General features: G+C 37.9%; 1 protein-coding gene across 2 annotated transcripts in view; it reads left to right on the top strand.

Annotated features, from left to right (window-relative positions):
- ARHGAP15 (Rho GTPase activating protein 15) overlaps window positions 1-25471 on the top strand; it is a 324812-nt gene that overhangs the window by 12600 nt on the left and 286741 nt on the right. For both annotated transcript variants that reach the window (XM_065840373.2, XM_071810688.1), the window contains exon 2: window positions 3508-3687. In XM_065840373.2, the coding sequence (XP_065696445.1) occupies window positions 3523-3687 (165 nt within the window). In that variant the 5' untranslated portion in view covers window positions 3508-3522. The remainder of the gene's footprint in view (window positions 1-3507; window positions 3688-25471) is intronic.

Genomic DNA, 25471 nt, shown 5'->3' with positions numbered 1-25471 from the left:
AATTTCTCACCTTCACAATACTCATTACTTCCACATCACATGTTTGAAAGTCGACTATGTAGAAATCAGGGTTTTAGGATCTCAACCCTAGATCTGCCAGACATGTCAAATGTCACTTGATTATTTAGCAGCCACCTCACACCTGTAGCTGGTGCCCGAGCTCTGGCATCAATTCAACTCTATTCACCACAGGGATGCTGTGCTACTTGCTGGAGCAGGTTTGTCTCCTCTCCAAGCATCCCAAAGTCATGGGAAAAATGGCTGCAAGTGTTGACCTACTTAGGCTGCGAATTTCATTTGAAGTATGAACCACTTTTTCCTTCAGTGAGAGCTGTTGAACTCCTGAGGGTGTCTCCAAAAGTGGCTGTCTGTGTAGGACTGAATTGATTTTGCTGTCCCAGATAGAAACATTATTTTGTCCCTTCAGCTCAGGGGTGTTTCTTCCCCCATAAGTAAGCTGACCTACCCACTCTCCAGGAATTATTTTCCTTTCTCATATCCACTGTAACCATTTATCCCCACTCTATGAATTAGTTTTCCCTTCTTGTATCATCCATCCAATCTCATGTCAAGAATTTTTCTTGTAACCGCATCATTCCCCGACTTTTCCCACCCTTATCCAACCAGCAGCTTCTGTTCCACAATGCCCCAAAACAGGTACATCCAAGAGGACTTTTAAGAGTGTTTCCCTTTCCCCCTTCTCTTAGCTGAACGCCTTAAATTTGTCCTGCACCTTTGGTCCGGGCACCCCATAAACAACAAGGAGGGGAGGGGGAACTGGAAAGTCTATCTTGGTTTAATGCCTTTCTCCAGCAAATCAACCATAGGAGGTTTCAAAACTGAAATTTATATCCAGATGCTAACTATTTGCCAAAAGGCAAATTAGCTAATTATATAACGAACACGGCGCGTCTCACAAGCAGTTGCACAGGGCTTGGCAGCTCTGCCTTCCAAAGTAAGGGAAATTAATTCCCCTGCAAAACCAACCCAAACTTGGCCCTGATGCCGCCAATAACAGTTTGGAAGCACCAAATCATAAAAGCATCAGATACGATCCTTTTTCTGTTAATATTTCATATGTTTCCTGACTGTCTCCCCCTCTGCTGTTTTTTAAAAGTTGAAGACAATAATTAAAAACAAAGAAAAAAAAGAGGGCAGGGTATAAGTATTACAAAATTATTGCAAAAGTGAATGCGAGGCTGATATGTTTGTGGAGCTCATATTCAGGGTGCCATCTACTGGCATGTACGGCTGATAACGCTGTCAGGAATCTTAATGGAGTTTGTGCGGAAAAGGATTTCTACCTGGAAATTCTAAGGGAGCAACTTTCATAACTTGTTCTTTCCCTTCATATTCTGCAGGATCTCACCGTCCTCTGCACTAAGACCAATAAAATCTGATGGTGCGAATGTTGAGGTTTGGGGTTTTTTTTTTCTTTTATGGTGCTTCCTGTAATTTTGCCTCAGAAAGTCTCCTTGTAATACTCTGATGTGTGTGGATTAGTTCCAGTTTTGGGGAAAATTAACAAACATTTAAAGCTATTAGAATAAAAATTTCCAGAAGTCTTTGGAGACTTGTCATTTACTGACTGTATCCCTACTTGAGATCCAGGGCATGGCTTTGTCATACCATTAAGCTTTTTAATACCACATCCTGTACTGACAACACCAGACAGAGACTACCTGATTAAAACTCCCGGGAAGAGATATTTCAGAGTTTTATAGGTGGGAGATTTCAGAAGAAAATGTGAGAGATGTTCTCCAGCCAAACATTGGATCGGTGACAGAGCCAGTGTTGCTCTCGTCTCTCGAGTCTGATCAGCTCTCCAGCCTGGAGCCTACTGAAAATCTGTTGAGAAGCAATTTTGACTTGATACCAACATGGAATACAAAATGGTTTGACTCTCCAAGTTTAGAAGGAGGAAAAAATCATTTCCTCCTTAGAGCTGCGGCAGACCTCACTGCCAAGATGGCAAAGTGTCCCTGAGACATGGGTTTTAGCGGCAACTGCTGCTAAGGGTGGTGATGGGTATCTTGGGGGAGAAAATATTCAACCCCCCTGAAAACATTCAGAAGCCTTCTGGACATGATCCTGGGCAACCACCTCTGGGTGGTCCTGCTTGAGCAGGGGGTTTAAACCAGATGTTCTCTAGAGGTCTCTTCCAACCTCAGCCATGCTGTGACTACATGACTTCTTGTTATTATCCTCTACATGTAAGGCAGTTTCCCATAATAAATTGATTTATCAGGGCCAGGAGAGGGTGAAACTACAAGAGCTGTGTCCTTCCACCAGCACAATGGCTGTGGTCCTGCCCAGAGATATGCACTAAGGCTCCTCACCTCCCTCTCCCACCTTCACACTGGTATCGTGTCTCCCTCTGCTCTGATGCCTTCAGAGAAACAGACTTTATTGAAATCTGGGAATTTCATCTTCCAGTGTCTTCAGAGTCTGGGGAGATGTTGCTAGAAAAAACGTTGGGCTTTTCAAAACCATTTTGAAATGCTGATTTTCAACAGTTTAGATTATAACTGCACTTAAATGGATTTCCACTTCCCTGTCTCCATAACTGGGAAATGAACAATTCCAGCGTCACTTTCTTGAACATTTTCTCATACGGTTACATAGCAATATAAATAGCAAGTTTCCTTGTGACTCTTACCATATTACTTCACCCACAATCTACATATAGTAGTACCAGGGTGAACTAGGGAGGAGGAAAATAGAGCAACTATCATCACTATCTTGATGTTTTGTACAGGAAATATAAAGCAACTCCTGATGATGAAAAATGTTTTGGGAGTTTGAGTAGCTAGAAAGGAGTTTGTTGAACTGCACTAACACCGAGACAGGAGGTTGAAGAGCAGCACCACTAGAGAAGGTGATCACTCTGTACAAGTTCCCCATGGTCTTTCCAAGGGTTTGAGAGCTGACGTGCTCAGACATTTGTTCATTTCAAAATTTTAAAAATTAACAGAGAAACAAAAATCTCATCTGTGCTGTCAGTAGAATTGTAAAAATTAAGAGAAATCTTATTAGACCAGGGTTTGAGTCTAAGACACCCGCAGGGTTGCAGCGTGGTCCTCTGATGCACTTGTAACATGCATATAAGGGACTGTGGAGGTAAGATATGTTAATTGGCTTCACAGCCTGTCGTTCTCCTTTGCAAGATTTAAAAATGTGTAGTGTGAGCAGGGCCAAAGACAAAGTGTAGTGACTGCCAGCTGGACGTGACAGGGACTTGCAGGGAGATTACGCCGTAGAGGAGAATGGCTTTGGAGATAAGGGTAATCTTTTACATAAACTAACTCTTCCAAGGCGGTTTGGATGGGTGAGTGATAAGGACAATAACAAAACTACAGACTGACACAGCTGATCCTGGTGTTCAAAGATGATCAAGATTTCACCAGCAAGATAACTCAGCTTCTTCTCCTGACTGCAAATAGCTGGCACAGATACATTTTTATATGAAGGTTCCCTAGATTAATACTCTTATTTTATATTCTTCAGGTCAACCCAGTAATCATGGAAAGGTCTACAACTCCTGATACGGCCTCTGAAAAGCCTAATCCTTCCCACCACGGTACAGGGGCTGTTCAAATGAGGATCAAAAATGCCAACAGTCACCACGATAGACTGAGCCAAAGCAAATCTATGATTCTGTCCGAGAACGTGAAAGTCACTGAGCCTGTAAGTAAAGTTCTACTAATACTTTCTAACTCTTCCTGTTTTTTAAAACCTACAGAATTATCTTAAGCGTGGTTAAGATATTAATTTCATGATCATCTCTTGCAGGGAGGGATTTACTTGCACTATATAGATTTTTAGGAGTATGCCTAAGCACTGGAACAACAATTTTCCTTCAGTGAAAGACAGAATTTGGCTTTGGTGGCCGGGATCATTGTATCTACTCAGCATTGCAACTACCAAGTGTCACAGCACTTAAGTATGGCTGCTGTAGAGAATAGTACTTATAGTATCATATGTTTGCCACGGTTCCTCAAAAGGCAAAGGCTAAAACCAGACAAAAGAAAATAAACTGAAATTACAACTCTGTAAATAAAGGACAACTTTGTCAGTAACAAAAATAAATCTTGTTCTAAGAAGGAATTAATTGTAAAACTCAGGCACTGAAGTTATCTTATTATTCTAATAGTTGAAAGAGTTGAGTCATTTTTCACCCATTACTTTTTTTTTTTAATTAAATAGTTAGTGATGAACTCTATTGCCAGTTGCATCCCTGCCCCTGTACTCCTTCTGAGCTACTAAACAAACTGATTGGTATGAGTCTCCCCTGGTTAATTTTCTTCCATAATGGTGGCAACTTGCAGCTGAGGCCATATGATGTTACAAAATTATTTATGCGATGTTAGCCACTTTTTGGACTCCAGATCCATTTTGTTCTCAGAGAATGCAAATGAGGGTGAAAACTCTGCTAGCTAGGGACAGAGTCCCAGGTCTCAGTCACTTCACACAACCATGCCAACCATTAGGTTTTTTTTTGTTTTGTTGATGTAATGGATTCCTATGAAATATTCAGCTTTCTAACAAAGTTATTAAATGGAGGAAGGCTACAATAACAGCTGTATATTATCCCCTTTTTACTCAAATTCAAATTCAAAATTCAAACTTACTTAGAAATACATTATTTTAATCATTAATTTGTCTGGCATATCTTACCTCATTTCACCTTCTAATCTGTTTAGATCTTAGCAGCTGATAAGATACTAATTTACCTTCCATTTAAACGGTAATGTTTGCCTCAGACACAACTGTACGTGTTTCTTCCTTTTTATCTGACATGCAATGTTCCTCCATTACAAACCTGAAATGATGCTTACAGTAATTTACTGGGAATACTATAATGTATTATCAGGGAGAACTGTACCTTTGAAAAAGTTTAAAAGTTAAGTATATTTAATGATGCCTAACATATTTTATTGGCTGTGTTTAACAAAAGGCACTAGGCTGCAGTTGTTTTTGACAAGCATGAAAACATCACAGCATGAGCCTGCAAAAGGAATTATGTAGAGAAATTACAAGTGATCCATCTCTCAATGAATTATCCACCTCAATAGCCTGCAGAACTCAGCTACCAATTAACACCTACTTTATTACATGTTGGGATGTACTTAATAACTTTCATGTGTTTATGCACTATTACCTTGACTGATGCCTCTTGTACAATTAGGCATAATTGGCATATCAATATGCAAAAGTTAAAAGGATTAACCCTCTTAAAACTAATGAGCATTTCTGTATCCAGCTGCTAAATGAGACAAAATTAGCATTTTTCACTTTTGGGCAGGATTTTATCATGCAGTTTCTCATTGTTGATATTACCTTGTTACATAACTTTAGTTTTGGGGATAGTATGCTGGACTGTTACAGGGCAAGGGCTCTAAAAAGTTAAATTAGACATAAATATTCACCACTGTATTCCAATAATCGTAGCAGGTACAATATATGTGCATTGGTTGAGAGCTGAAAAGTTGCTTTGTGTTACATTTGTTTAGTAGCTAATTATATAAAAGAGGAATTTTACTGAGTATAAGTCATTTTACCAAGCAAACTTGGCTCCGACATAATAGATTGAAAGCTTGCCATGCTACTAATTTCCTTTCTATTTCGATTCTTTTCATCTCTTTCTGCCATGCAGAATTTTCTGACTAGATATTGACAGACTGGAAGTGTTTTGGCGTATTTACTTCAATAAGCCTCTTAAAGTTGTTTGCTAACACCCAAACCAAAAGTAAAATTCCTAAGGATCCAAACATTTTATAATACATGCTTGAAATGCGGTAAGATTGAAGTTAAAAGACCAGTGGAATATCAATTGCATATATCAATGCATCCTGACATATCTGAATCTGTGCATGTGACTTGTGAAGAATTTTGGGGAAAGTGATGGAGGCAAGTAGGTTCTGTCTGTCTTGAAAAAGCTGGGTCCAAGTGATATACACGGACATACATATATATGTGTGTATATATATACACACTCAGTAATTGGGTTTTAAAATTCATGACGCTCTTTTCCAGTGCCCTTACATACACAGCTGTCACTTTTGCCTTTAAAGGCACACAGCGCCCTGCTAAAAATACATATTATCAGTACGTTAAGCAAAGCTGATGATTTTCTGCTATAAAAGAAAAAGGATCTATCCTGGTTTCTCTGTTTGGAAATCTTCTGTTTTTCACAATCTGCCTCTGTTTAGATGATGGATAAAATCTATAAGGCGTCCATTGATTATCCTTATTTTCTATCGTAGATTGACTGAATATTTTTGTTGTATCATCAGAGGTTTTTCTTTTTAAACACTAGAAATAGCTGAATAAGAGATTCTATACTACTCTTCTGTGGCCAATATTTGGCATGTGCACTATACCTTATGTTTTACTAATAAATGGGTCAAATTCTCTTTATCCAACTTACGCAAAACCTACTGAATTCAATGGACTAAGGCAATCAGCATTTGGCACATTCTGAATAATCAATAGAAATATATATTTCTAAATCATATTTGGAAAAAAAAACCAAACAGCTCCAAACAATAAAGGACAAAAACCAGGCACAAATCTAGAAAGATCACTGGTGATTGATAGAGAAGAAAATACATAATTTTCTCTAAGGGACATGTTGTATTCCAAAGCATTTGCTGTGATGCTTGTAAGCACACCTGGGGCTATACATTTGAAGGTGGACAGATTATTTTCTATAGAGTGACAAAGGATATGCAGCATACATCAGTAGGGTCGTATGCACTTGTGCATTTTATAGTAGTGAAGATGCAAATATGGAATACCTACGTTAATTGATGTAAAAGCTAAATACAGATTCTTGGGGGTTTACATTCTTTATTTTGGTGGAAATGCTTGTGCAAAGGTTGAAATTGGTATTAATGTAGAGTTTAAAGAGCATAAATCACGAAGCTGGACACAGGTTATGGTAAGCAAGGGCTCTTTCTGTGCTTAATGTTAGTGGCTGAACTAGCAATGTAAATGAATATTTGCTGTTTTCGTCTGTTAAACCCCAGGGAAGTGCATTTTGCTTCATTCAGAACAACTTCAAACAATGAAATGTCTTTTTTTAATTATTATTTTTTTTTATTGGTGTCTATATTAAGAATTAGAACCTATTTTGTCATTCCAAAATGTTAATGTATTGGAGCTTTTTTCTGATTAGGTTAAACAAACTGGTATGTTTATTTATCTCCCTAATACATTATCAGGGAAATGGGAAGCAATCTTCTTTTGTTTCTTACTCCTGTGATCATAGAACACTTGCCAAAGTTATGGCTAGCCAAAAAGACAGAAATAAAATTGCTAAAAATATAAACCTTCTGTTTAGCAGAGTTTTTGAGCCATATTTTGAAATTGCAGGGCTTGTACATGTTTACTTCAAATCAAGCTTATAGTCAAGTTTGAGGCTTTGTTTGTATAGATTGTCCTGAAGTAGATCCTGATATTTAATTAAAATGACACTAAATCACATTGAATTGATAAGACTTGGCATCTCAAACAAAGGTAATTGCCCGTATTGGTTTTGTACAAAAATAGAGCTGCTTGGAAAATGTGCAGCCAACACAGACTGTCAACTCCATTTATAGATCAATATGTGAAAACCATTGATCAGGCAGGCATGTGTAACAGTAACACTTTGCATTTATTTGTTGTTTTTATACCATGTTAAGGCTTACAGGATTATCGGCTTCCCAAATATTTTGACTTCCTCATAAATATGTTATCTGTTTAATGTTAATTACAAGACAGACTCCAGCCCTCTTTTAGAGTATTTTCAGTTTCATTGCTGTGGGTAGTTTTAGCTGAAAATGGATTATTTCAATCTCTGAGAGATCATCAGAGCTTCTTTTATGGTGTAGTTCATTTAGGGAAAGTTGAGGGTTTGTTTTCTTTCCTCAGTTTACTTTTTTTTTCCTTGGAGGTAAAAACAAATCTTCACAAAACATTTCTAAAGCAGAAAACCTTCTCCTATCATAGATTTGTACATTTGAGGCAGAAGGGGAAAAATGTTCTCTTTATGATGTCTTAATAGTGACTGCCTAGGCTTTATTCTCTGCAAATTTTATCATCACATACTAGTCCTTTATAGTTATATCTACTTCTACTGGTGTAAGGAAGTAGCTGTGTTCCCTTCAAGGTGTTACACAAATCATATAATAGTATTGGGACAGATGTAGAAAACTATAGGAGCTTCCCATAACAAGTGTCTTAATTGTTAATGAATGCGAGCTTACACCTGGTTTGGTCCAAATATTTCAAGGTAGGTATGAAAGCAGTGAGTGCATAAACACAGCCCAGTTTTACTTCTTGAACATGAATATTGTGTCCCCCCCCAAATATATTAAAAATCTGTTGAGTAGCATTAGTAGTTCTGAGTGCGGGAGAATGAAAAACGAAGCATGTCATACATCCCCTTATTGTATTCAAACTGGTTTTGTGCTTTCAAAACCTAAGTTGGATCTCCAGTGTGTGTTGTGTTCGTGGAATGACTCATTCGGCCCTTGACTCCATTTTTCATGTGTTTCACACACATGTCCCTTGGTCCCCACCCGAGAAGCTGCTCCAGCTCCAGGACAGAGGCCTCGGCCTGCACTGGGCATCACTCCCAGATGTGCCCCGACATGCTCCTGGGTGTCCTACATACCATAAACCCCTTTGACTTAGAGACTGGAAGGAGAATATTAATGCATTAGAATATTTTAGGGTTCAGTTTACCCCATTCAATAAAGAATTTTTCCCAATTTTTCCAACGCAAGTTGCCTCCCAACCTTTTCTCAGGATCGGTATTTAGTGTGCAGGTATTTTTTCAGACTCAGAATGAGCCCTTTGTTTTTCTAAATATTCACCCCCCCATCTTTCTCTTTTTTTCCTTATATATGCCCTGAGAGAAGGTATTCTTTATCGTATATTTGTATTGTAGCACTTCAACTGAAATAATCTTGGCAAAAAAAGTAAAAAGTTAATTTTATTGTTAAACTCCCCATTTATTTCTCCTCCAAACATTTTCACTGTACCATTTCAGCTGCGTAGCTTGATAGGCAGCATCATAATGAGATCGTAGAAAAAAGAAATAACCAGCACCTATTTCTTCTTAAAAGCGAGGATAAATTCATTTCAGCTCTATTAAGGGAGTGGTGAATGTAACTGGTTTGGCTTCCTTGTTAAACCAAACTGAAGTTCAGAAGAGATATTATATGAGTCGGAATTGCTGATTTTGACTTTTACTCAGTGTGACAGAAGGGTAGAAAAAAGGTTCAAAAACCTCCAGGTTTTTTTTGCAATCTTACATTATCTCACGCTGTGAAAATCTTTACTCTATTTACCAAGCACAAATTAGTCTTGCCAAAGGTTCTGAAAGTTTGCTACTTCAGCTTAGATCCTAAAACTTCAAAGAGAGATGCAACTCTACAAATTAGTGTATGTGCTCTGCCATGGCCATTTTAACGTGAACTTAACTAAATTCGTTTATAATTTAGTACTGATTGAACGCTGCCATAAACGTACACGGGATACATTTTTTAAAGTTAGTCCTCTGATTACTAATTTGAATAAAAAACTCTAACCTTGTTAGCATCTGGACTTATTTCCATAATAACAACCCCTTCAGAACCTACAAAGTAATGAATAATTGACAACAAATGAAATGTTTTGATAGTTGTCGGCACAAAGCATGTTTAATGTTTTGTGTTGCTTCCTAGCTAATTATGTAGATGACACATTTGTCAGACCTTGACTGCCATTAGAAACGTGTTTCCAGAGGGGAGAAAAACAGGCTATTCATAGAGTAATTAACTAGAATGCTCAATGACCTGTGAGAGATTCAAATGGCTGCCAGTTCAGACATTGTTTTGTTACAGAAGCAGAGGGGTAATTAAAATTCCAAATTACAGTGCTATGATGAAGCATTTGTTTGTTGACAGTATACTCTTACTCTAGTTTGTTAATTCTTTTTTAAATTGCTTCTAATCCATTTTATAGCTTTAGGAGTTCCGTCTTTGAATTTACTGACAACTAATATTATGGTAAATTGTTCTTCGGCAGAGTACTGCGGGCTTGGCAGTTTCATGGGAGCACAAGGTGGGTGGGATAGAATTGCTTGTTCTTTCCCTAAACTGACATACCATGTGCTGTCATCGAGACGCGGCTAACGCGGCACATCTTGTGAAATGATATGTTCATAATTCTGCGTTAGGGAAGATGTCTACTTAGGGGAGGAAATGGTTCAGATAAAGTAATAATAATCAAACAAATTGAGGAAGATGTCCTGATACGTTAGAGAAAAATCCTTGATCCGGTTGGGATGAGGATGACGGTGGGTTAGGTAAGCATTTTGGGTCTGCTCAATAATGGAGAATTGGAGGACAATCGTCTGCAGCAAGAAATCAAGCACAAAATATGAAGAATGGGGTATTTCGTAAGACTTGACTGTATCTTTGCCAACGCCCTTTGCAGGCAGTAATGGACATGACAGGCTAAGACGTCTTTTCCCATATAAACGGGGACTCTTTGCAAGTCCAAAGTGTTAAAGTTCTCTAAACAATGAATTAAATACAAGCCCGAGTGAAATACTTATTTACTTTGCCAAAAGTGAGAATACGGTTTTGTTAAAGAGATCTGACAGAAGGAACATGGTGTTTGATGCAGGAGAGCTGACAGCGGCATGGAGTGAGCGCTGATTATCCTGAAGACACTGTCAGCTGGGATTGATTTCCACTTTCTCCGTTTATGTAACGGTTCCTGTAATACAGCTGACCCCCAAATCACGTTACCTTGTCATTTCTCTGCATGGATCAAGAAGAGACGAGCTGAAAATAGCTAGGCACTGACCTTGAACTTGCCGGAGAAGTGAGAAGTGACAGCGGGGGCTCTGCAGGCTGCGGTCCCCGCACCGCGGAGCGGCAGCACAAGGGGGCAGAGCAGCACCGGAGATCACAGGTGGAGCAGCTGATGCTGCACAAGCACAAGTCTCTGCCAAACAGCTCGGCTTTTTATTTTATTATTTTTTATTTATTTATTTCCCCCTTTAAAAATAGAGGAGATGCTAGCTAGAAGAGCCGCTGACTCCAAAATGTTGACGCTCCCATCGCTTGAAAATACAATTATTTGAAGTGATGCTTAATATTCAAATACCTTCCTAAGCAAATGCATTGCTAAGGAAGTTTTGCATCCTCTCTATGAATATCTCCTCGTTGTTTTCCCAGTATTTAGTGAAAGAATGAAATGTTTGTATTACCATTAACAGAGTTGTCTACAGTTTTGGGCGTGCTTAACGAGATCAGTGCATTCCTCAAAGCCTGCAAATCCCTTTGAGTTTCATAGAAAGCATGGTGTAAATATTTAAAAACTAGTTTTAAGCTAATAGGACAAACTAAAAAAAGGGTAAAAAATTAAAAGTGGGTTTTTGTTGTTTTTCTTTTTCTTGAGATGCGGCATTTCTCTCTGTTGTAATGCATATCTTCAGGGGGAAAAAAGAAAACTTGGTCATGAAAACATTATTTAATTTACCATCTAAAACCCATGCTCCACTTCTTTTGTTTCAGATTTTCATCTGTGCTTGTCTCTTAACAGCCCTTTTTGTCTCTGATGCTGGCAGTAGCTGTGGAGACATGAGATGCCAGTGCTGGCTCTTCTCAAGAACCTGGTGCTTTGGGGTGTCACCAGAGGTGTGAGACCTTTGGGCTGGACCAGGAACCCTGTACTCACCCCTTCAGCTGTCTGGCCAGAGTTCTCACCTTCACTTGGTGACACCAAGACATGTAGAGAAGTAAACCGTGGATTTCCACACTGATAGAAAAGCAGATAAAGAAATGCTCAGAAAATGTCTGCTAGGGTTGTGTTGGTAGTTCTTCAGAAAACATAGGGAAATGCAAGGAGTAAGTACATGTTTCTTTTGAACTTATTTGCTTTATTGTAATTTATGGAGTACCAGTGAAAACTTACATTTATATCAATTTTTTAACCATATTACAGAAGATGTGGTGGCTTGTTTAAGAGCAGGGTACAGGTGCAGACAGGAGTTTTCATTTCTCAGAGATAACTGATGACTGGGGCTCCGCAACCAACAAGAATTTGGGAGAAAGGAAAAAAAGACACACCCGCCCTTCATTCTTTCTATCAAAACTGTGCAAAAACGATGAATTGAATGTAAATGAGGTGAATTGTAAGAACTCCAAACGTTCAAATGTTCAAAGCTAAAGGACAATCACGGGGTTGGATCAAGTGCTTGTTGCCCACAACATGCTTGTTCTAAAACTCTACAAAATGAAGCCTTTGATCTGTCCTGGTAAGGAAACTGAGCAGACAAAAAACTTAGGGATCAGGCTTTAACTAAGCAGAACACCTTGAATTGTATTATTTTCTCTAATTTAATGTCTGATTCAAATTGATATGATGCCAGCCCCTTTGTAACATTTTCATTATTGCTTAGTCCATTCCACACATCTTTGTGCTCTGTTTTGCTCGTATGAAAGACATATTTCCTGTGTCTGTTCTGAAGGTGCTTTTCAGACTTCTAATTTTTCTGCTATTTTGTGCCGTAAACAGTGGCACTCAAAACTATAGACATGTTAATGACACTGAAGTTACCACCCTGATGCCGAATGTCCCACCTCCCTGTAAAACTGCACCTCTTTGCTTCATGAGTGAGACAGTGACATGGTGTTAGGGAGATAATATTTTATATAGGTAATATTTCACTTGATTTCCATGATAGCCTTCCGTTCTGTTTATTTATTGCAACCAAGTGGAGAAGGAGCTGGACTGGAATTGGCCATGTTTCCCTTGTCCTACCTTAGACATTGGCCTGCCAAGAGACTTTCATTCTTTTCTTCTGTTTTTCTACCTATAAAAAAGGAGTGAGGACGATGCCTATCTCATTCACACCCACTAGAGACTCTGCCTCAGAGCTGAGTCGACTGTTATGTTTCAATCATGTTCATTACGTAGATAATTCAATTCTCAGCATATTAACTCTATTAATTGAAATAGAATTATTCCACAATTATGCTAGTGTAACTGAGAGGGGAACTTGGCCCCAGGTCCTGTACATTTTCCTTATCTATATTCTCTATGCTTAACTATTTCACTATTTTTCATCAAAAAAGTCTTGTTGTGGCTTTGTCATTAATCAGTTCTGTTCCCTTGATTCTATACCCATGTGCTTTTTAGTGGCATCAGGTTTCTCTGGGGGCTTTCATGTTTTATAGTGTATATTTCAAAAAAGTGTGCTTAAAAATATTGTTTAAAAGAGTCTTTGTGGCAATATGTGTCAGTGCACACCGTGACAAGGAACATAAGCCGTGGAATTATATTCCTCTTACGTTATCTTTATTAAATACTGCGTTACGGCTAAATTGTGGCACCTAACACGTTTCCTTTCAAAATGCCATAAGATGTGAAATATGTAGGTACTGAAACTGAGATGATAGCAGACTTCCCATAGCTAGTCTTGGGCACCTGACCTGCATAGTTTCCCACAGGGGAAAAGTAAGCTCCGTTTCTTTAAATTTCCAATGAGAAGGGACATGTGTCTCCTTGCATTGAGTTGCATTATATCACATCATGTGACGCGGAGTGACCCGATGCAACCTGACAGGAGAGGTAAAGAACCAGAGTGGTTTTTGTTTGTTTTATTACTGCAGTGGAATAATTATGCTACCGATGCAGTGAAATGGGGATCAAATTATTTTGTGCATGCCCTAAATACATGTGCTATTGTACTATATAGGGACATGCTTACTTAATGTTGTTTGATGCACTGAGAAGAGGTTTTAAAACAAGCAGCAGAGTGTCCTTGTTAGGCAATGTGCCTATTCTTGGACAAATAGTTGACAGCAGCATTCTCCTGCCCTAAATCAGATCAAATTCCCTTTGAAGTCAGCTTTTTCTCTTTTTTTTTGCAGGAGCAATAAGTGCAGTATCTGATCCAGTCATGTTAACATGGTAATATTCTGTGCTCTGTTTGATTTTTTTGTTTGGTGAGGTTCGTAGCCTTAATGGAAATTCGTCTTGATCATATATGATTCTGTGTTTTGGGATGCCCTTGCATCCGCACACTACGAACTCACAGCCATGGCAAGACTGGAATTCAAACCTTCCCCTTCAAAGAGCCAAAGACCCTACACTTGGGAGAAACAGGGACCTTCATTTTTCAGTATACAGCCAGTAGAGAAAAACAATCTTCCTTTCCTTTGTATTCCAGAGATCAACACTACTAACTTATTTTTCTTACTTTAGGACAGAACTGAGTATGACCAAACTTTAGAAACCATTATGCCTTTCTTTTCATGATTATTGACCATCTGAGCTGCCACATATTCTGACAGTTACAGTAAAAAGTTGCATTTAAGAGTGCAGCCAAAACCCAGATAAAGCAAAAAAACAACAGAAAAAGTGCTCTCCTTTCTAATGTCTGAATCTTCCTGCAGTTTTGGAATCAAATTTGAAAGATTGTAAAATACCCTATCCCATTTTCCCTTGCTTCCCCTCACTCCCTAGAGCTCTACAAGAAAAATTGTCTTCCTAGATATTCCATCCATGGCCAGAACTGGGAGAGCTGCAGCTGTGATGAGCGAATCTGTTCTCATGACATCTCTAGCCCTGAGGCAGGTAGAAAACCCAGATGAGCATCCAAACTTTCCTATGTTTATTTGGACCAAACCTGAGGTTTGGAGTAACTGAGCTTCACATCAGCAGTTCTGTCATCCTTAAGAGCTCATTCTTCTTGATTGTGGTCCTGAAGTCAGACTCTTAGTTTATAAGCTCATTACACACACAGAAAACCAATGTTTAAAAATTAAAGTGCCAGGTGCCAACTCTTTTCAGTAGTTGGCTACTTCAACTTTGAGCTTTCCATTTTTTATCAGCGAATGATAAACTGTAAATTCAGTGTTCCCAGTTTAGGTCTTTCTCAAAATTAAAGTGTAAATCTAAAGTGGCCACCTGTAAGCACTAAAACCTGAAGACATTTGGACACAAGTTAGACAAATTGTTAAAAAAACCTGCCAATTGCTTGCGTCAGGTTTTAAGAATAGGGAAGATCTAAAAATTGTGTTTTAACATTTCTAGGCTTGATTTTTTTTTCGGTATTTTTTTTTTTTAAATCAAGTAACTGAAGATATGGGGGAAAGAAATAACATGACTGCAGATAAACTGTTGCTGAAGAATAAGGTTGACACTACCACGCAAATCTCAAAAACGTGGGAAAGGTGGGGGCAATAGGCTGGTGATTGTGAAAGGCATTGAGTAATTAGGAAGCTGTGGGACTTGGAGGCAGGTGGGCTGGGAGGAATGAGGTGGGAGAGGTGAATTTGGGGCAGCTGTGTGGAGCTGTGGGCTCTGGCTGGAGAAAGGGTTGTAATCCTGGTCTGTAGTGCTGGTCCTTTGCTGGTGACCTGGGAGAAAACTCCTCGTTAATTTTGTGGTTTAACCAAAAGCTACGCAATGCACATCCAGGTAGGTATGGACTTCTCCATAGTGTGGTTTGTAGAAGATCTTTATTCGCACTGAATTTGACTGAAACTCCTAATCCTTTAGTTTTTGCGGGTTGGATGATTTTCATGATGATCTAAACAAGAGGAATATCCTAGTATACTCTGAGCACACTATGTGTCCTTGCACTGTCAGTTCCTTAAGAACTACCACCGTTTTCCAATAATTTATTTTTATTTTATTTTTTTTCATGTACATTCTTTAACAGTTTTATGGGAAATGAGCATGATTACATGAAAGTTTACCTTTAAAATACTTTATCATGCATTTTCCTCACCTAGAAAATCCCAATGCAGACACTGTTAATGTTTGATAAGATTTGTACCTGGTAGATTCTAAATTACATTAATGCATAAAGCCGGCAATGCCAGGCTCCCTTTTGTTACAGTTATTAAAGCTGTAACTGAAATGATATCTTTCATATTGATCTTCAGCTAGCAGCTCTTATCCAGAAGCTTTGTTTCACATTAAAGACACTAATGATTGTCTCCACAAAATGAGCAGCTTAGTAGTTAGAAAAAGTTAAATAGGGAAAAGAAAAAAAACTTTGATAGCCACCTTTGATAGCTCTTCGTTCCAACATGTCTCATAGCCACAAAGTGCAAGCCAAGCATTAATAGACCTTTTAATAAAATGACTTAAAAGAAATCAATGGGATTTCTCACAAAGCCTAATTTCCAGCAAGATATATTATTTAAATGTTTGTATTCCTTCTGAACAGCTCATGTCCTCCTGTAGCTGCCAGATCCTTTCCTGGAATGTCTCAGGGTATCTTTGTAGAGTTTCCACTTTTTATTTTCAGGGGTCTGGTTTTGATTTATTACCTAATTGATTTTTTTTTGAGAGAAAATATGATTCCTATAGTCTTTCAAGGCTGGCAAAATTTTCTGTACACATAGGGGCCACAGCAAAGTGTCTATTTGTGGGGTGGAAGGGGAAGGCTAATTAGATACACTAAGAGCCTTTTTGACTAGTCACAGGTACTTCGATTCCTTCATGGACTAGAAGAAATCTCTCTTTCCTTGCCTTGAGGCAAAATGGATATATCCTATCAGTACACCTCTCCAGTTGCAATTGTGATAAATGTGTCTGTAAGACCTGAGGCTTTGACTTAGGCTGGAGTTTGTGGGTGAAGAGAATATTATTTCACTTTTTTTTCTGGGATTTTGGGTGGGTTTTCTGTTAGTTTCTTGTTCGCTTGTTTGTTTTGGCTCAGGATGCGGAGCAGCTGCTGCATTTCTTTTTCTATTTAAACAGACTTTCTTTTCCCCCTCCCATTTTTGTCTACAGCAGACAGAGTGTAAGATAGGTGTTTTCCATGTGGTCATGTAGTGTAAGCAGAGGAATACATGCAAAAACTTTGGTTCTCTGAGCTAATTTATCATACTTGCTACTTCAAATATCCTTAACTTTGATAGAAGTCTTAAATAGATTTTTTTTTTTTTTGATGACCGGCAGCAAACCCACAAATTGTTCTACCTGGCAAAACCAGGTCGTGTTTATTATTTTACATAAATAGAGGTATAGTATGCTGGTGAAGATGAATATAAGGTATCACATTAATTTGCACTGATGTAAATTGTAGTTCAACAGAGATGGTACCCTATGTGCTCACTGTGGGATGGCTTTTCCCTGATAAGCTCTAATCAATCTACAGTAATGATAAAGTCAAATGCTTCATGTGTTAAACGTTCATATAAGAACCCATGGGGGTGAAAAGTGAGAGGGAAGGGAAAGGAATGAGAATCATGTTGAGGAAAAAAAGCATAACAAAATATCAACCAAACAAAAACACACACAAAACCCAACCACTAAAAAAAAATATATAAACAAACAAAAAATCCCAAACAAAAGCAACATCAGAAAAGAGGAGACTATGCAGAGGTCCACAGCTTAAAACATCTTCCTCTTCTCTCAATACCACATGGGGATTCAACCCTTACTCCTGCTTCACTTTTCCCAGGCTCCAGTGGAAGAGCTGGGATTAAGCTGATGCAGGGACATGTTTTGGCCGCTTATTATTTATTACAATTTTAGTTCCAGGTTTCAAAAACAATTAGCGGAACTGCTTAATAGGAAAATGACTCTAATTACTTGTTAATTGAGGTTATCTGCTTCACATTATTCAAAACGTAAATTGTGTTGACACTTGTACCCAGATATGATTACTTAATAAACAGACTGAAAATGCATCATGGATGCGCACACCCCCAGAAGGAGGCATTATATTTTTCGACTCAGTTTTGCTCATCTGAAAAACAATAAAAATATATATATGATTTGCATTTAGCTCACTTCTATCATGTTAGTTCAAAAACACAAATTATACCCTTCGAATCATGAAAAGATGAAGTACTGAGATTTAAAAGTGAGAGGGATTGTTAGGTTTACATGTAGTGTGTTCAGGTAAGGTTTACAAGCCATAAGAAACTGAGTCACATCAAGAATGGTAGTACCTCTTAAATAAATAATTTAGCTGATAAATCAAGTATCCCGATTCAAATAAAATAGTAATGTCAAGTTTTGTCATCTTAGTATTTACTGTTGGGTTTGATTTTGAGGATCTGCAAAAAGAGGAGTGGTGCTATTTTTTGAAAAATAAACTGATTTGGGAATGAGAGAGACAGGATTCTGAACAGGGTTATATTCTCTAGAAGTAGACAATTCTGTAGTGTGAGAATAAAAACAAAGTAATCCCCTTTTCCTTATATATTGGTGGGTCCTGGGACCTCTACTTTTTTACAGAAATACACAATCCCTATGTTTTAAAAAGTCAGGCCACTAATTAGATTTCATAGTAAACTGAACGGCTAATGACATCCAAGACCATGATTCCATATGATGGTAATCTGTGTATTTGCCGGTCACATCCATCCATCAACCATTTTTTAAGTATTGGGCTTTGATGGTGTGTTGTGTTTGGTTGGTTTTTTTTCTTTCTTTTTTTTTTAATTTTATTTTTCGCAAATGTAGGTTGCAAACATCACAATTTCCTTATAAAATCAAAAATGTTTTATTACAGAAAAAAAAGGATAAGAAAAGATGAAATTTAGCATTTTCATTTTAAAGTCATAACCAGTGAACCTGTTGGCTGGAGATTTCACATGTGGTTCACCTTGAATTGTTGCTGTTTGAAATGAGAGAAAGGCCACGCTTATTAGGCAAAGAAGTTGTGATTTCAGCCTCAGAGTCCAGTTCTGTGTCTTAGACTCGGGAGTCTCCATTGCTGAGGAGTTTTTGGAATTGTGGACGTCCGCAAATCATGGTGGTCAGACAAGGAAAGGGAAAAATCAGGAAACCAGAGGAAAGTGGAAAAAAGGTTAATTCTTCAGATAAAGGAGAGCTGATTACATGCTTCACAGGATTGTATTTTTCTTAATATGCAGGCAGATCTCTTCCACCTTGAATTTTTTGGCTTGTATTTTCCTTAGCTAAATATAATTTTTAGCCATTTTCTGTAGAAATACTATCACTCTCTTCTACTTCAGATTTTTTGCCAAGAGACGCAGGGAAAGTTGCAAAGCCCACAAGGATGGAAGTTTTAGAGCTGTGTTTGTGCCCATTAATTTATCTTCTATGATATTTTCCCCGTTTTCACTCTGTTTGACATTGAGCCTGAGCTTTGTTCCTGACTTGTAGCCTATGGCGGTAGAACGGGGAGATGAGACATCAAGGAGATGTAGAGCACACATAAAAAGAGAAGATGTGTAAAAACTGAAATGACATGGCAGCTGAAGCAGCTTGTTGCTCAGCTTGGTTGCGTGTTTGAGTGGAGCAAGCGAGGTAAATTGTGATATGTAAGAGAATAACACTCGACAGGGTGTATGGTTGTAAGGTATATGGATGCTCAATCATGTGGTGAGGCAGAAGGCTAAAGGACAAGCGCCTTCAGTATCCGCACAGTCTGTAGATATCCGTGTGACCTACAAAACAGAGGGTGTTGGGCTCAGAAAAAATATCACTTACAAAGCACATGCGAGTAATTTTAAGGAAATAGAAGTCCATCTATACAATTTGGGTACCTCTTAATCTTTTGGTAATTAGCAAAAGGATAAAGTTTAGGGGGGAAATTCAACATCACACTCTTCTGCGTGCATTTGCACCGTAAGTAGATGAATTCTTACAGTAATATATACACAAACAACCATTTCTACTCCCCGCTGGTTACACTTAAGCACCTATTAGAGTTACATGTGCCTTTATACTAATTTTTCTGAACATTTACAGCAACCTCTCTCTGTGCATGAGTGTGCTTGTGTAATAGATCTGATGATTTTAAAATCTGGAGTAGGATTTTTTTTAAGGTCTATCTCTATTTACAGCATTTTGGATGTTTGAGCTGGGAAAAGAATGGCCCTTGGTATGCTGACACTAGAACATTTCACAATGTTTATACAGAGCATTGTTTAAATTGTGATCTTTCTAGAGCCACGTAGAAAGTAGTTTGTAAATAAGTTTCTATGGCAATGTGTAAGAAATTACTGAAGGAATTATAGTTTACAGGGATTTATCTTCCATTGTGTTCCACTTTAAGCACTTGTGTATGTTAAACCTGCAAGAAAATATAAGCAGATATTTGAAAAATCAGCATGACACAGTATGCCAGCTTTCTGAGTGTATGTGCACCTGTACAAATGAGACTAATTATCCCATTTTGGTTTGGCGACTTTCCTTACAGATAAAGGGATGATTTTATACAATCACTGCAAAATCAACTTCATAATTCTAACGTGTGGAAATTGTAGATTCCAGGTAGTTTTGTTCTTTCTGTAAGACCCTGTGCTGTGCACTCACTGTTTTACAAATCTATAGTCACCAAATCTAGATGGTGAAAAATTGAAATATATTGACCACTGGACTGTTTTTTGCAGTGTCACCCACTGTAGAGATAGGCCACTTATACAGTGAAAAGAAGCCAAACACTAAACAGTGTATAAAATCTTCCCTGTAATAAACTTCACCCCAGATGCTTTACTGTAGTTTTGGAGTTTTCTGAATTCTGTAAGTTTTCAACAATTTGTACAGCAATAATTTCAAGAATCTTGTTTTATCCCTAATTTTAAGAGCTTAATGCTGTTCTGTTACAAGCACATTGTTAATATGATGCAGCTGTTCATAATCATACAGGAAAGACAGAAACAGTCAATAAATACTTGTCTTTTGTTTTCATTTTATTTTAGTGATGTTGTTTCTGTTTATTTATTAATTTTTAATCAGGTCTGATTTACTTACAAGAAACTGGTGATGAACTTTCCATGGTAGTAATGATTAAAACCATATTGGGTGATCTCAAGCAGTAATACTAATTTTAGAAAAAAATAGCAAAATTTGGGAAATTTTAGGAAACTTAAATGAATGAGTTTTCTGAGGTGGTTCTTGCCTGTTGATTTCAATTTTAAATAAATATTGGGTTGTAATGGAAATTACAGAGGGTTCAAAAAGGGCAATCATCATGTCAATACTCAAAAAGGAAAAATGGCATGGTTTGGAAAATATTATAGGCAGATTGACCTAAGAGAGTATTGGGTCACCTAATGGAAAAGTTGTTGCAGGGTTTTATTCAACAAAACAACTTGTGAAGTTAGGAATGTCATTAATATCAGTCATGATAACTGAATAAAACCCCAAAGTTTAAAAATGAAACAGCATTAATTTTTATGCATGCAACTCTGGTTGTAAAAGGCAGCCATATTTGTGAACTAGACTGAAAGTTTGTAAGTCACTCAACTTAATAGTATGTGACATTCTGATTAAATATTAGCTATGTGCTGTATCAGTGAAGCACACGTTAAATGGATTAAGAACTGATTAATTTACACGTTTCAGAAAGTAGTCCCTGGAGAATCATCATCAACTGGGTGAATTTTTAGAGTTGTTCTCCAGAGACTAGTACTAAGCTTGACACTAATCACTCTTTTTATCCATGATGGGGAAGTAAATAGAACAGTTCTAATAGCATTTCAAAATAAAGCACAGATTGATGGACTGGCAAATAGATCTGGGTAAAGGCAGTTGTGGAGAGTGATCTGGATTGCTTAATGGCTGAAAGTGCATTTTAATTTATCCAAATATATGTACATATGGGAAACACAGGCCATGCTGTTCCCACAACTAGGAACTGCATTCTGAGATTTTTACTGCAAAACACAGCTCCCATGAGTGTTTTGATGTCTAAGAGTTTGAGCTGACCCTTGTGTGTGATAACGAAGTGAGACAGCAAACATTCATTTCTGTCAGTGGCACTGAGGAAAAGGAAGCTAGCGATACTAAGAAAATGAAGATTACACAAAGAGGCAAAAAAAGGCATTGGAGGTTAAGAAAATTATCTTGCCACTGAGGGACTTACAGTCCTCAGCATATTTCAATTATCTGAAAGAAACTGAAAGGCAATTGATTCCCTACTTACCTATATTAAGGGACAACACTGGGCACCAAACAGTTCTTCAAGATAGCAGAAAAAGGCACCATGAGATGAAATGCCTGGAACTTGGAACCGCCCCAAAATAAAATGAGAGTTACAGTACATTTTGCGAAGGTTAGTGGGAAACTATCAAGGGGATTGGTAAATTCACCATTTTTTCATGCCTTCAAAGAAGAGATGGATCCCTTCCAGGGAGATATCAAACAGAAATTTTCTAGGCTAAGTCCAGTGCAGTTTGGATAAAATATTTATATAAACATTTCTATAGACAGTGCCATCTTGATTCCTTGTCCATGTGAAGGAGTGGAGAAGCAAAGAGATCCAGTGGCAGGTGCTGTTTGAAAAGCTTTCATTAGACCAAGGGCAAAAAAGGAAGAAACCCAGCACATAAGTGATAAATCAAAGCCTTTTTCCCTCTTCTGCGTCTTTGTGACTTTGCTGACGGTGTGGTATATAAGTATGTGTAGCACGGTATATACATGCTGAAATATACATATCTTTTTTAATAAGTTTGATGACTTTTCCGGCAGTGTGTCCAGAGTAAGTACTGCCTTTATACCCTGCCTGCATTTTGGATGGCAGAGGACGATTCCTGTTTTGTTTCGTTGAGAGTTTTCTTTTATATATAAGGTAGGTGACTTCTCTATCAGAACAGAATGAGGAAAATCAAATCGGGGCAATTTCCAGTCTGTCTAGACGCTTCAAAAGTTTCAAACAGGATAATTCCATTTCTTTTCATTCTTTATCTGCTGTATTAATGTTACATGGTTTGCTGTCAGCGTAATGCCACAAAAGTAAAGCCGAGAGATTCAGTGTGCTTGAATCAGAAATATGCACTTCCCTCTCCTACGTGTTATCTTCAGCTCATGGACCAGTCTGTGGAGTGAGCACAAGAGTGTGTTGTATTATTTGAGATGTTTCTTTGTCTATAGAAGGCAAATAATTAAATAATACTTAAGCAATGCGGTCAACAGCATTTTGCAACCGCAGTTCTTACTTTGCTAAGATGCAAATTGATGATTTTTTTTTTTTTCCTCTCCCTTTTCAACCTGTGTGACAAAGAATAAAATCAAGAACTCTGAAACTCAATAGAAATTTGAAGAACTAATTTTGGTATTTAAAAGTACCCAAAAAAACCCTAACCTTTACATTTTAGTACTTCTACTGTGTCAGCAGGTTTTGGTAATAGTGCTAGGATACTAATTTTGTGTGAGATAAAGGCAAATTGCAAGTGGAGAACCCCAGAGCTGGGTAACAGTATTAGCAGTCACTGCTGTCCTACCTGGCTTGTTGCAAGATTATGATTAAAAATAAAACTGAGAAATCTCAGAGGAAGTGTGAAGAAAAGTTACGCCTCTAAATATTTTCATTTTATCCTTGCTGAATATCATGATGTTAAATAGAATAGGAAGGAATCGTCCTGCTAGTTGACCTTTGCAAAATCACCCATTTGCTTAAAAAGCTACTTGAAGTACATCAGTTATGATCTTGATGGCTTTATTTCTTTCATGTTAGTGTTTATAATGGCAGCAGGGAAAATCTGTTTGAAAACTTTGCTTGGTTCTTTCTTCTGCTGCGTGTGTACTTTGCTCCTTTGAACAATGCTGATAAGCAGTACTGAATTGTATTTTAGATGTTGCAAGTCGTGATGATATGGGAGACTAATAAGAGCCAACAGGGCTGGGCTCGTGTTATTAGTGCAAAAGGAAGGGAGAGCAGGTGGCAAGTTAGATGGCCATCTAGATATTATCAATCTGACAGGTATCCAAGTGGTTCTGTATTACAGCCTCTAATTTCAGTCTCTGAATAGTTTTTAATAAGATTTAGCTCTGGGGCTCTCAGCCGTGACCTGTGTTAGAATCACATTAAAAATGTACTTTGTGAAAATTCCTGTACTGACAAAAACAAAAGACTTTCCATTGGAAAAACCAGAGTTTTACCTCTGTGTTGCCTGGCATCAGTAAGCTAGAAGTTAGAAAGGACGGTGTCATAGTGGTTTTTCCAATTCAGATTAAAGAAGCTTGGAAATCGGAGCAAAGTAGATTTTATTCAAGTTCTTTGATTTTTATTTTTTTCTGACATTTTTTGGCCTGCGTTCCTTATAAATCTAATTTCATTCTGGAGCCAGGACTTTTTCGGCACTGCTCCTGTGGAACTTGGACACAAGGATCTGACAATATGTCCAGACCAAAACAGATCAAGTCGTCACACATGACTGATTCGGCTGAGCATGCTCAAAGACAAGACTGATGTCTCTGCGCAGCAAACAATTCTCTAGGGTAGGGACCGCGCTCTCAAATCCAGTCACCCCAGAGTAAACACTAAGTTAGGCACAGCTTAAATGTGCCTTCCAGCACAGGCTTCTGCTGCTGACTCGATGAGAGCCCCAAGCCAGGCTGCAGATCCAGCCACGCTGTAGCTTTTATATCTCTTTTCAGCCTGCTAGCAAGTGTCTCCGTAGTTGTTAGAGCAGTATTGGGGCGCACTTAGCAATTTTGTGAATGTTTCATAGGTATTTTCAACTCATTTTATTAATTTTCCATGAGTGTTTGTAAGTTCGATAGTTTGTTCGCCAGAGTGTTGGCAGGAAGTCCTGGAAGACTCTGTTGGAAATATTCTCTACTGCAGAGATCTCGTTGTTTTTCTTCTTCCTTCTTTTAAGAGTTTTGGTCATCTAATCAAAGAGTAGAAACTATAGTATATCACTTTTCTAGCAACTCATGTGTGAAGAACAGCTAAAGAATTATGAATGGTCTACAAAAATACCATGGAATTTATATGCACGAATAAGTTCACTTGAAATTTTAGTGAAAGATATTATTTTGGAGTGGTTAACAAATTATTAATTTTTAAGCAGCTTATTATTTGAAGTAATAAGATTATTATTTTTAAGTATTGATTTGCTTTTACTCAAACTAAATTTGGGAAGAAAATTATATTTTAGTTTTAACATTGCTACTTTTCCCCAAAATATCTGTAATTAGCTTGGCTTTTGAACTTAGAATAGCTTCTCTATTTTTTTTTGTTCTTCGCTACTAATTTCTATAAAAATAATACCTTGTTACCAAGTAAGGTTTTGTCATTATTTCAAAGAGCAACGACACAAGCTAAAATGGATCTCTGTTAAAATGACATTTTTGCTATCTACTGATGCCATTGTTGACCATGGAATACTTACTGCAGTACAGTGTATAAGGAATATGCAATGAAGGTAAACCACTTTAGACAGGTCTAGATTTGATTCACACTGGTTTCTGTATGGTCTGCCTTCGATTTTCATTCCTTATGGCCACTGAGTGATGTGTGGAGCCCAAGGCAGTTTTAAGCTAAGTCGGGTACCAGAAGCAGACCAGCCTGGGAAGCAGTATGAACTGGGCTGTTCTCCGGTTCGTGTGTCCATGGGAAGGATGCTCTGATGCTTGAGCCAGTTTATTTTCAGTCAGCCCCAGTGTCTCTCCACTGCCATTGACAGTGCGGAGCATATTCTTACACAAGAATCCTTGCAATTTCCTTGTCTCATTCCGTTTTGTATTTTTTCCCCTG

Source organism: Patagioenas fasciata, chromosome 7 (assembly GCF_037038585.1).
Source record: "Patagioenas fasciata isolate bPatFas1 chromosome 7, bPatFas1.hap1, whole genome shotgun sequence".
Classification (NCBI taxonomy): domain Eukaryota; kingdom Metazoa; phylum Chordata; class Aves; order Columbiformes; family Columbidae; genus Patagioenas; species Patagioenas fasciata.
Note: the sequence above shows the minus strand (reverse complement) of the source record. Positions and strands in the feature narration are given on the sequence as shown.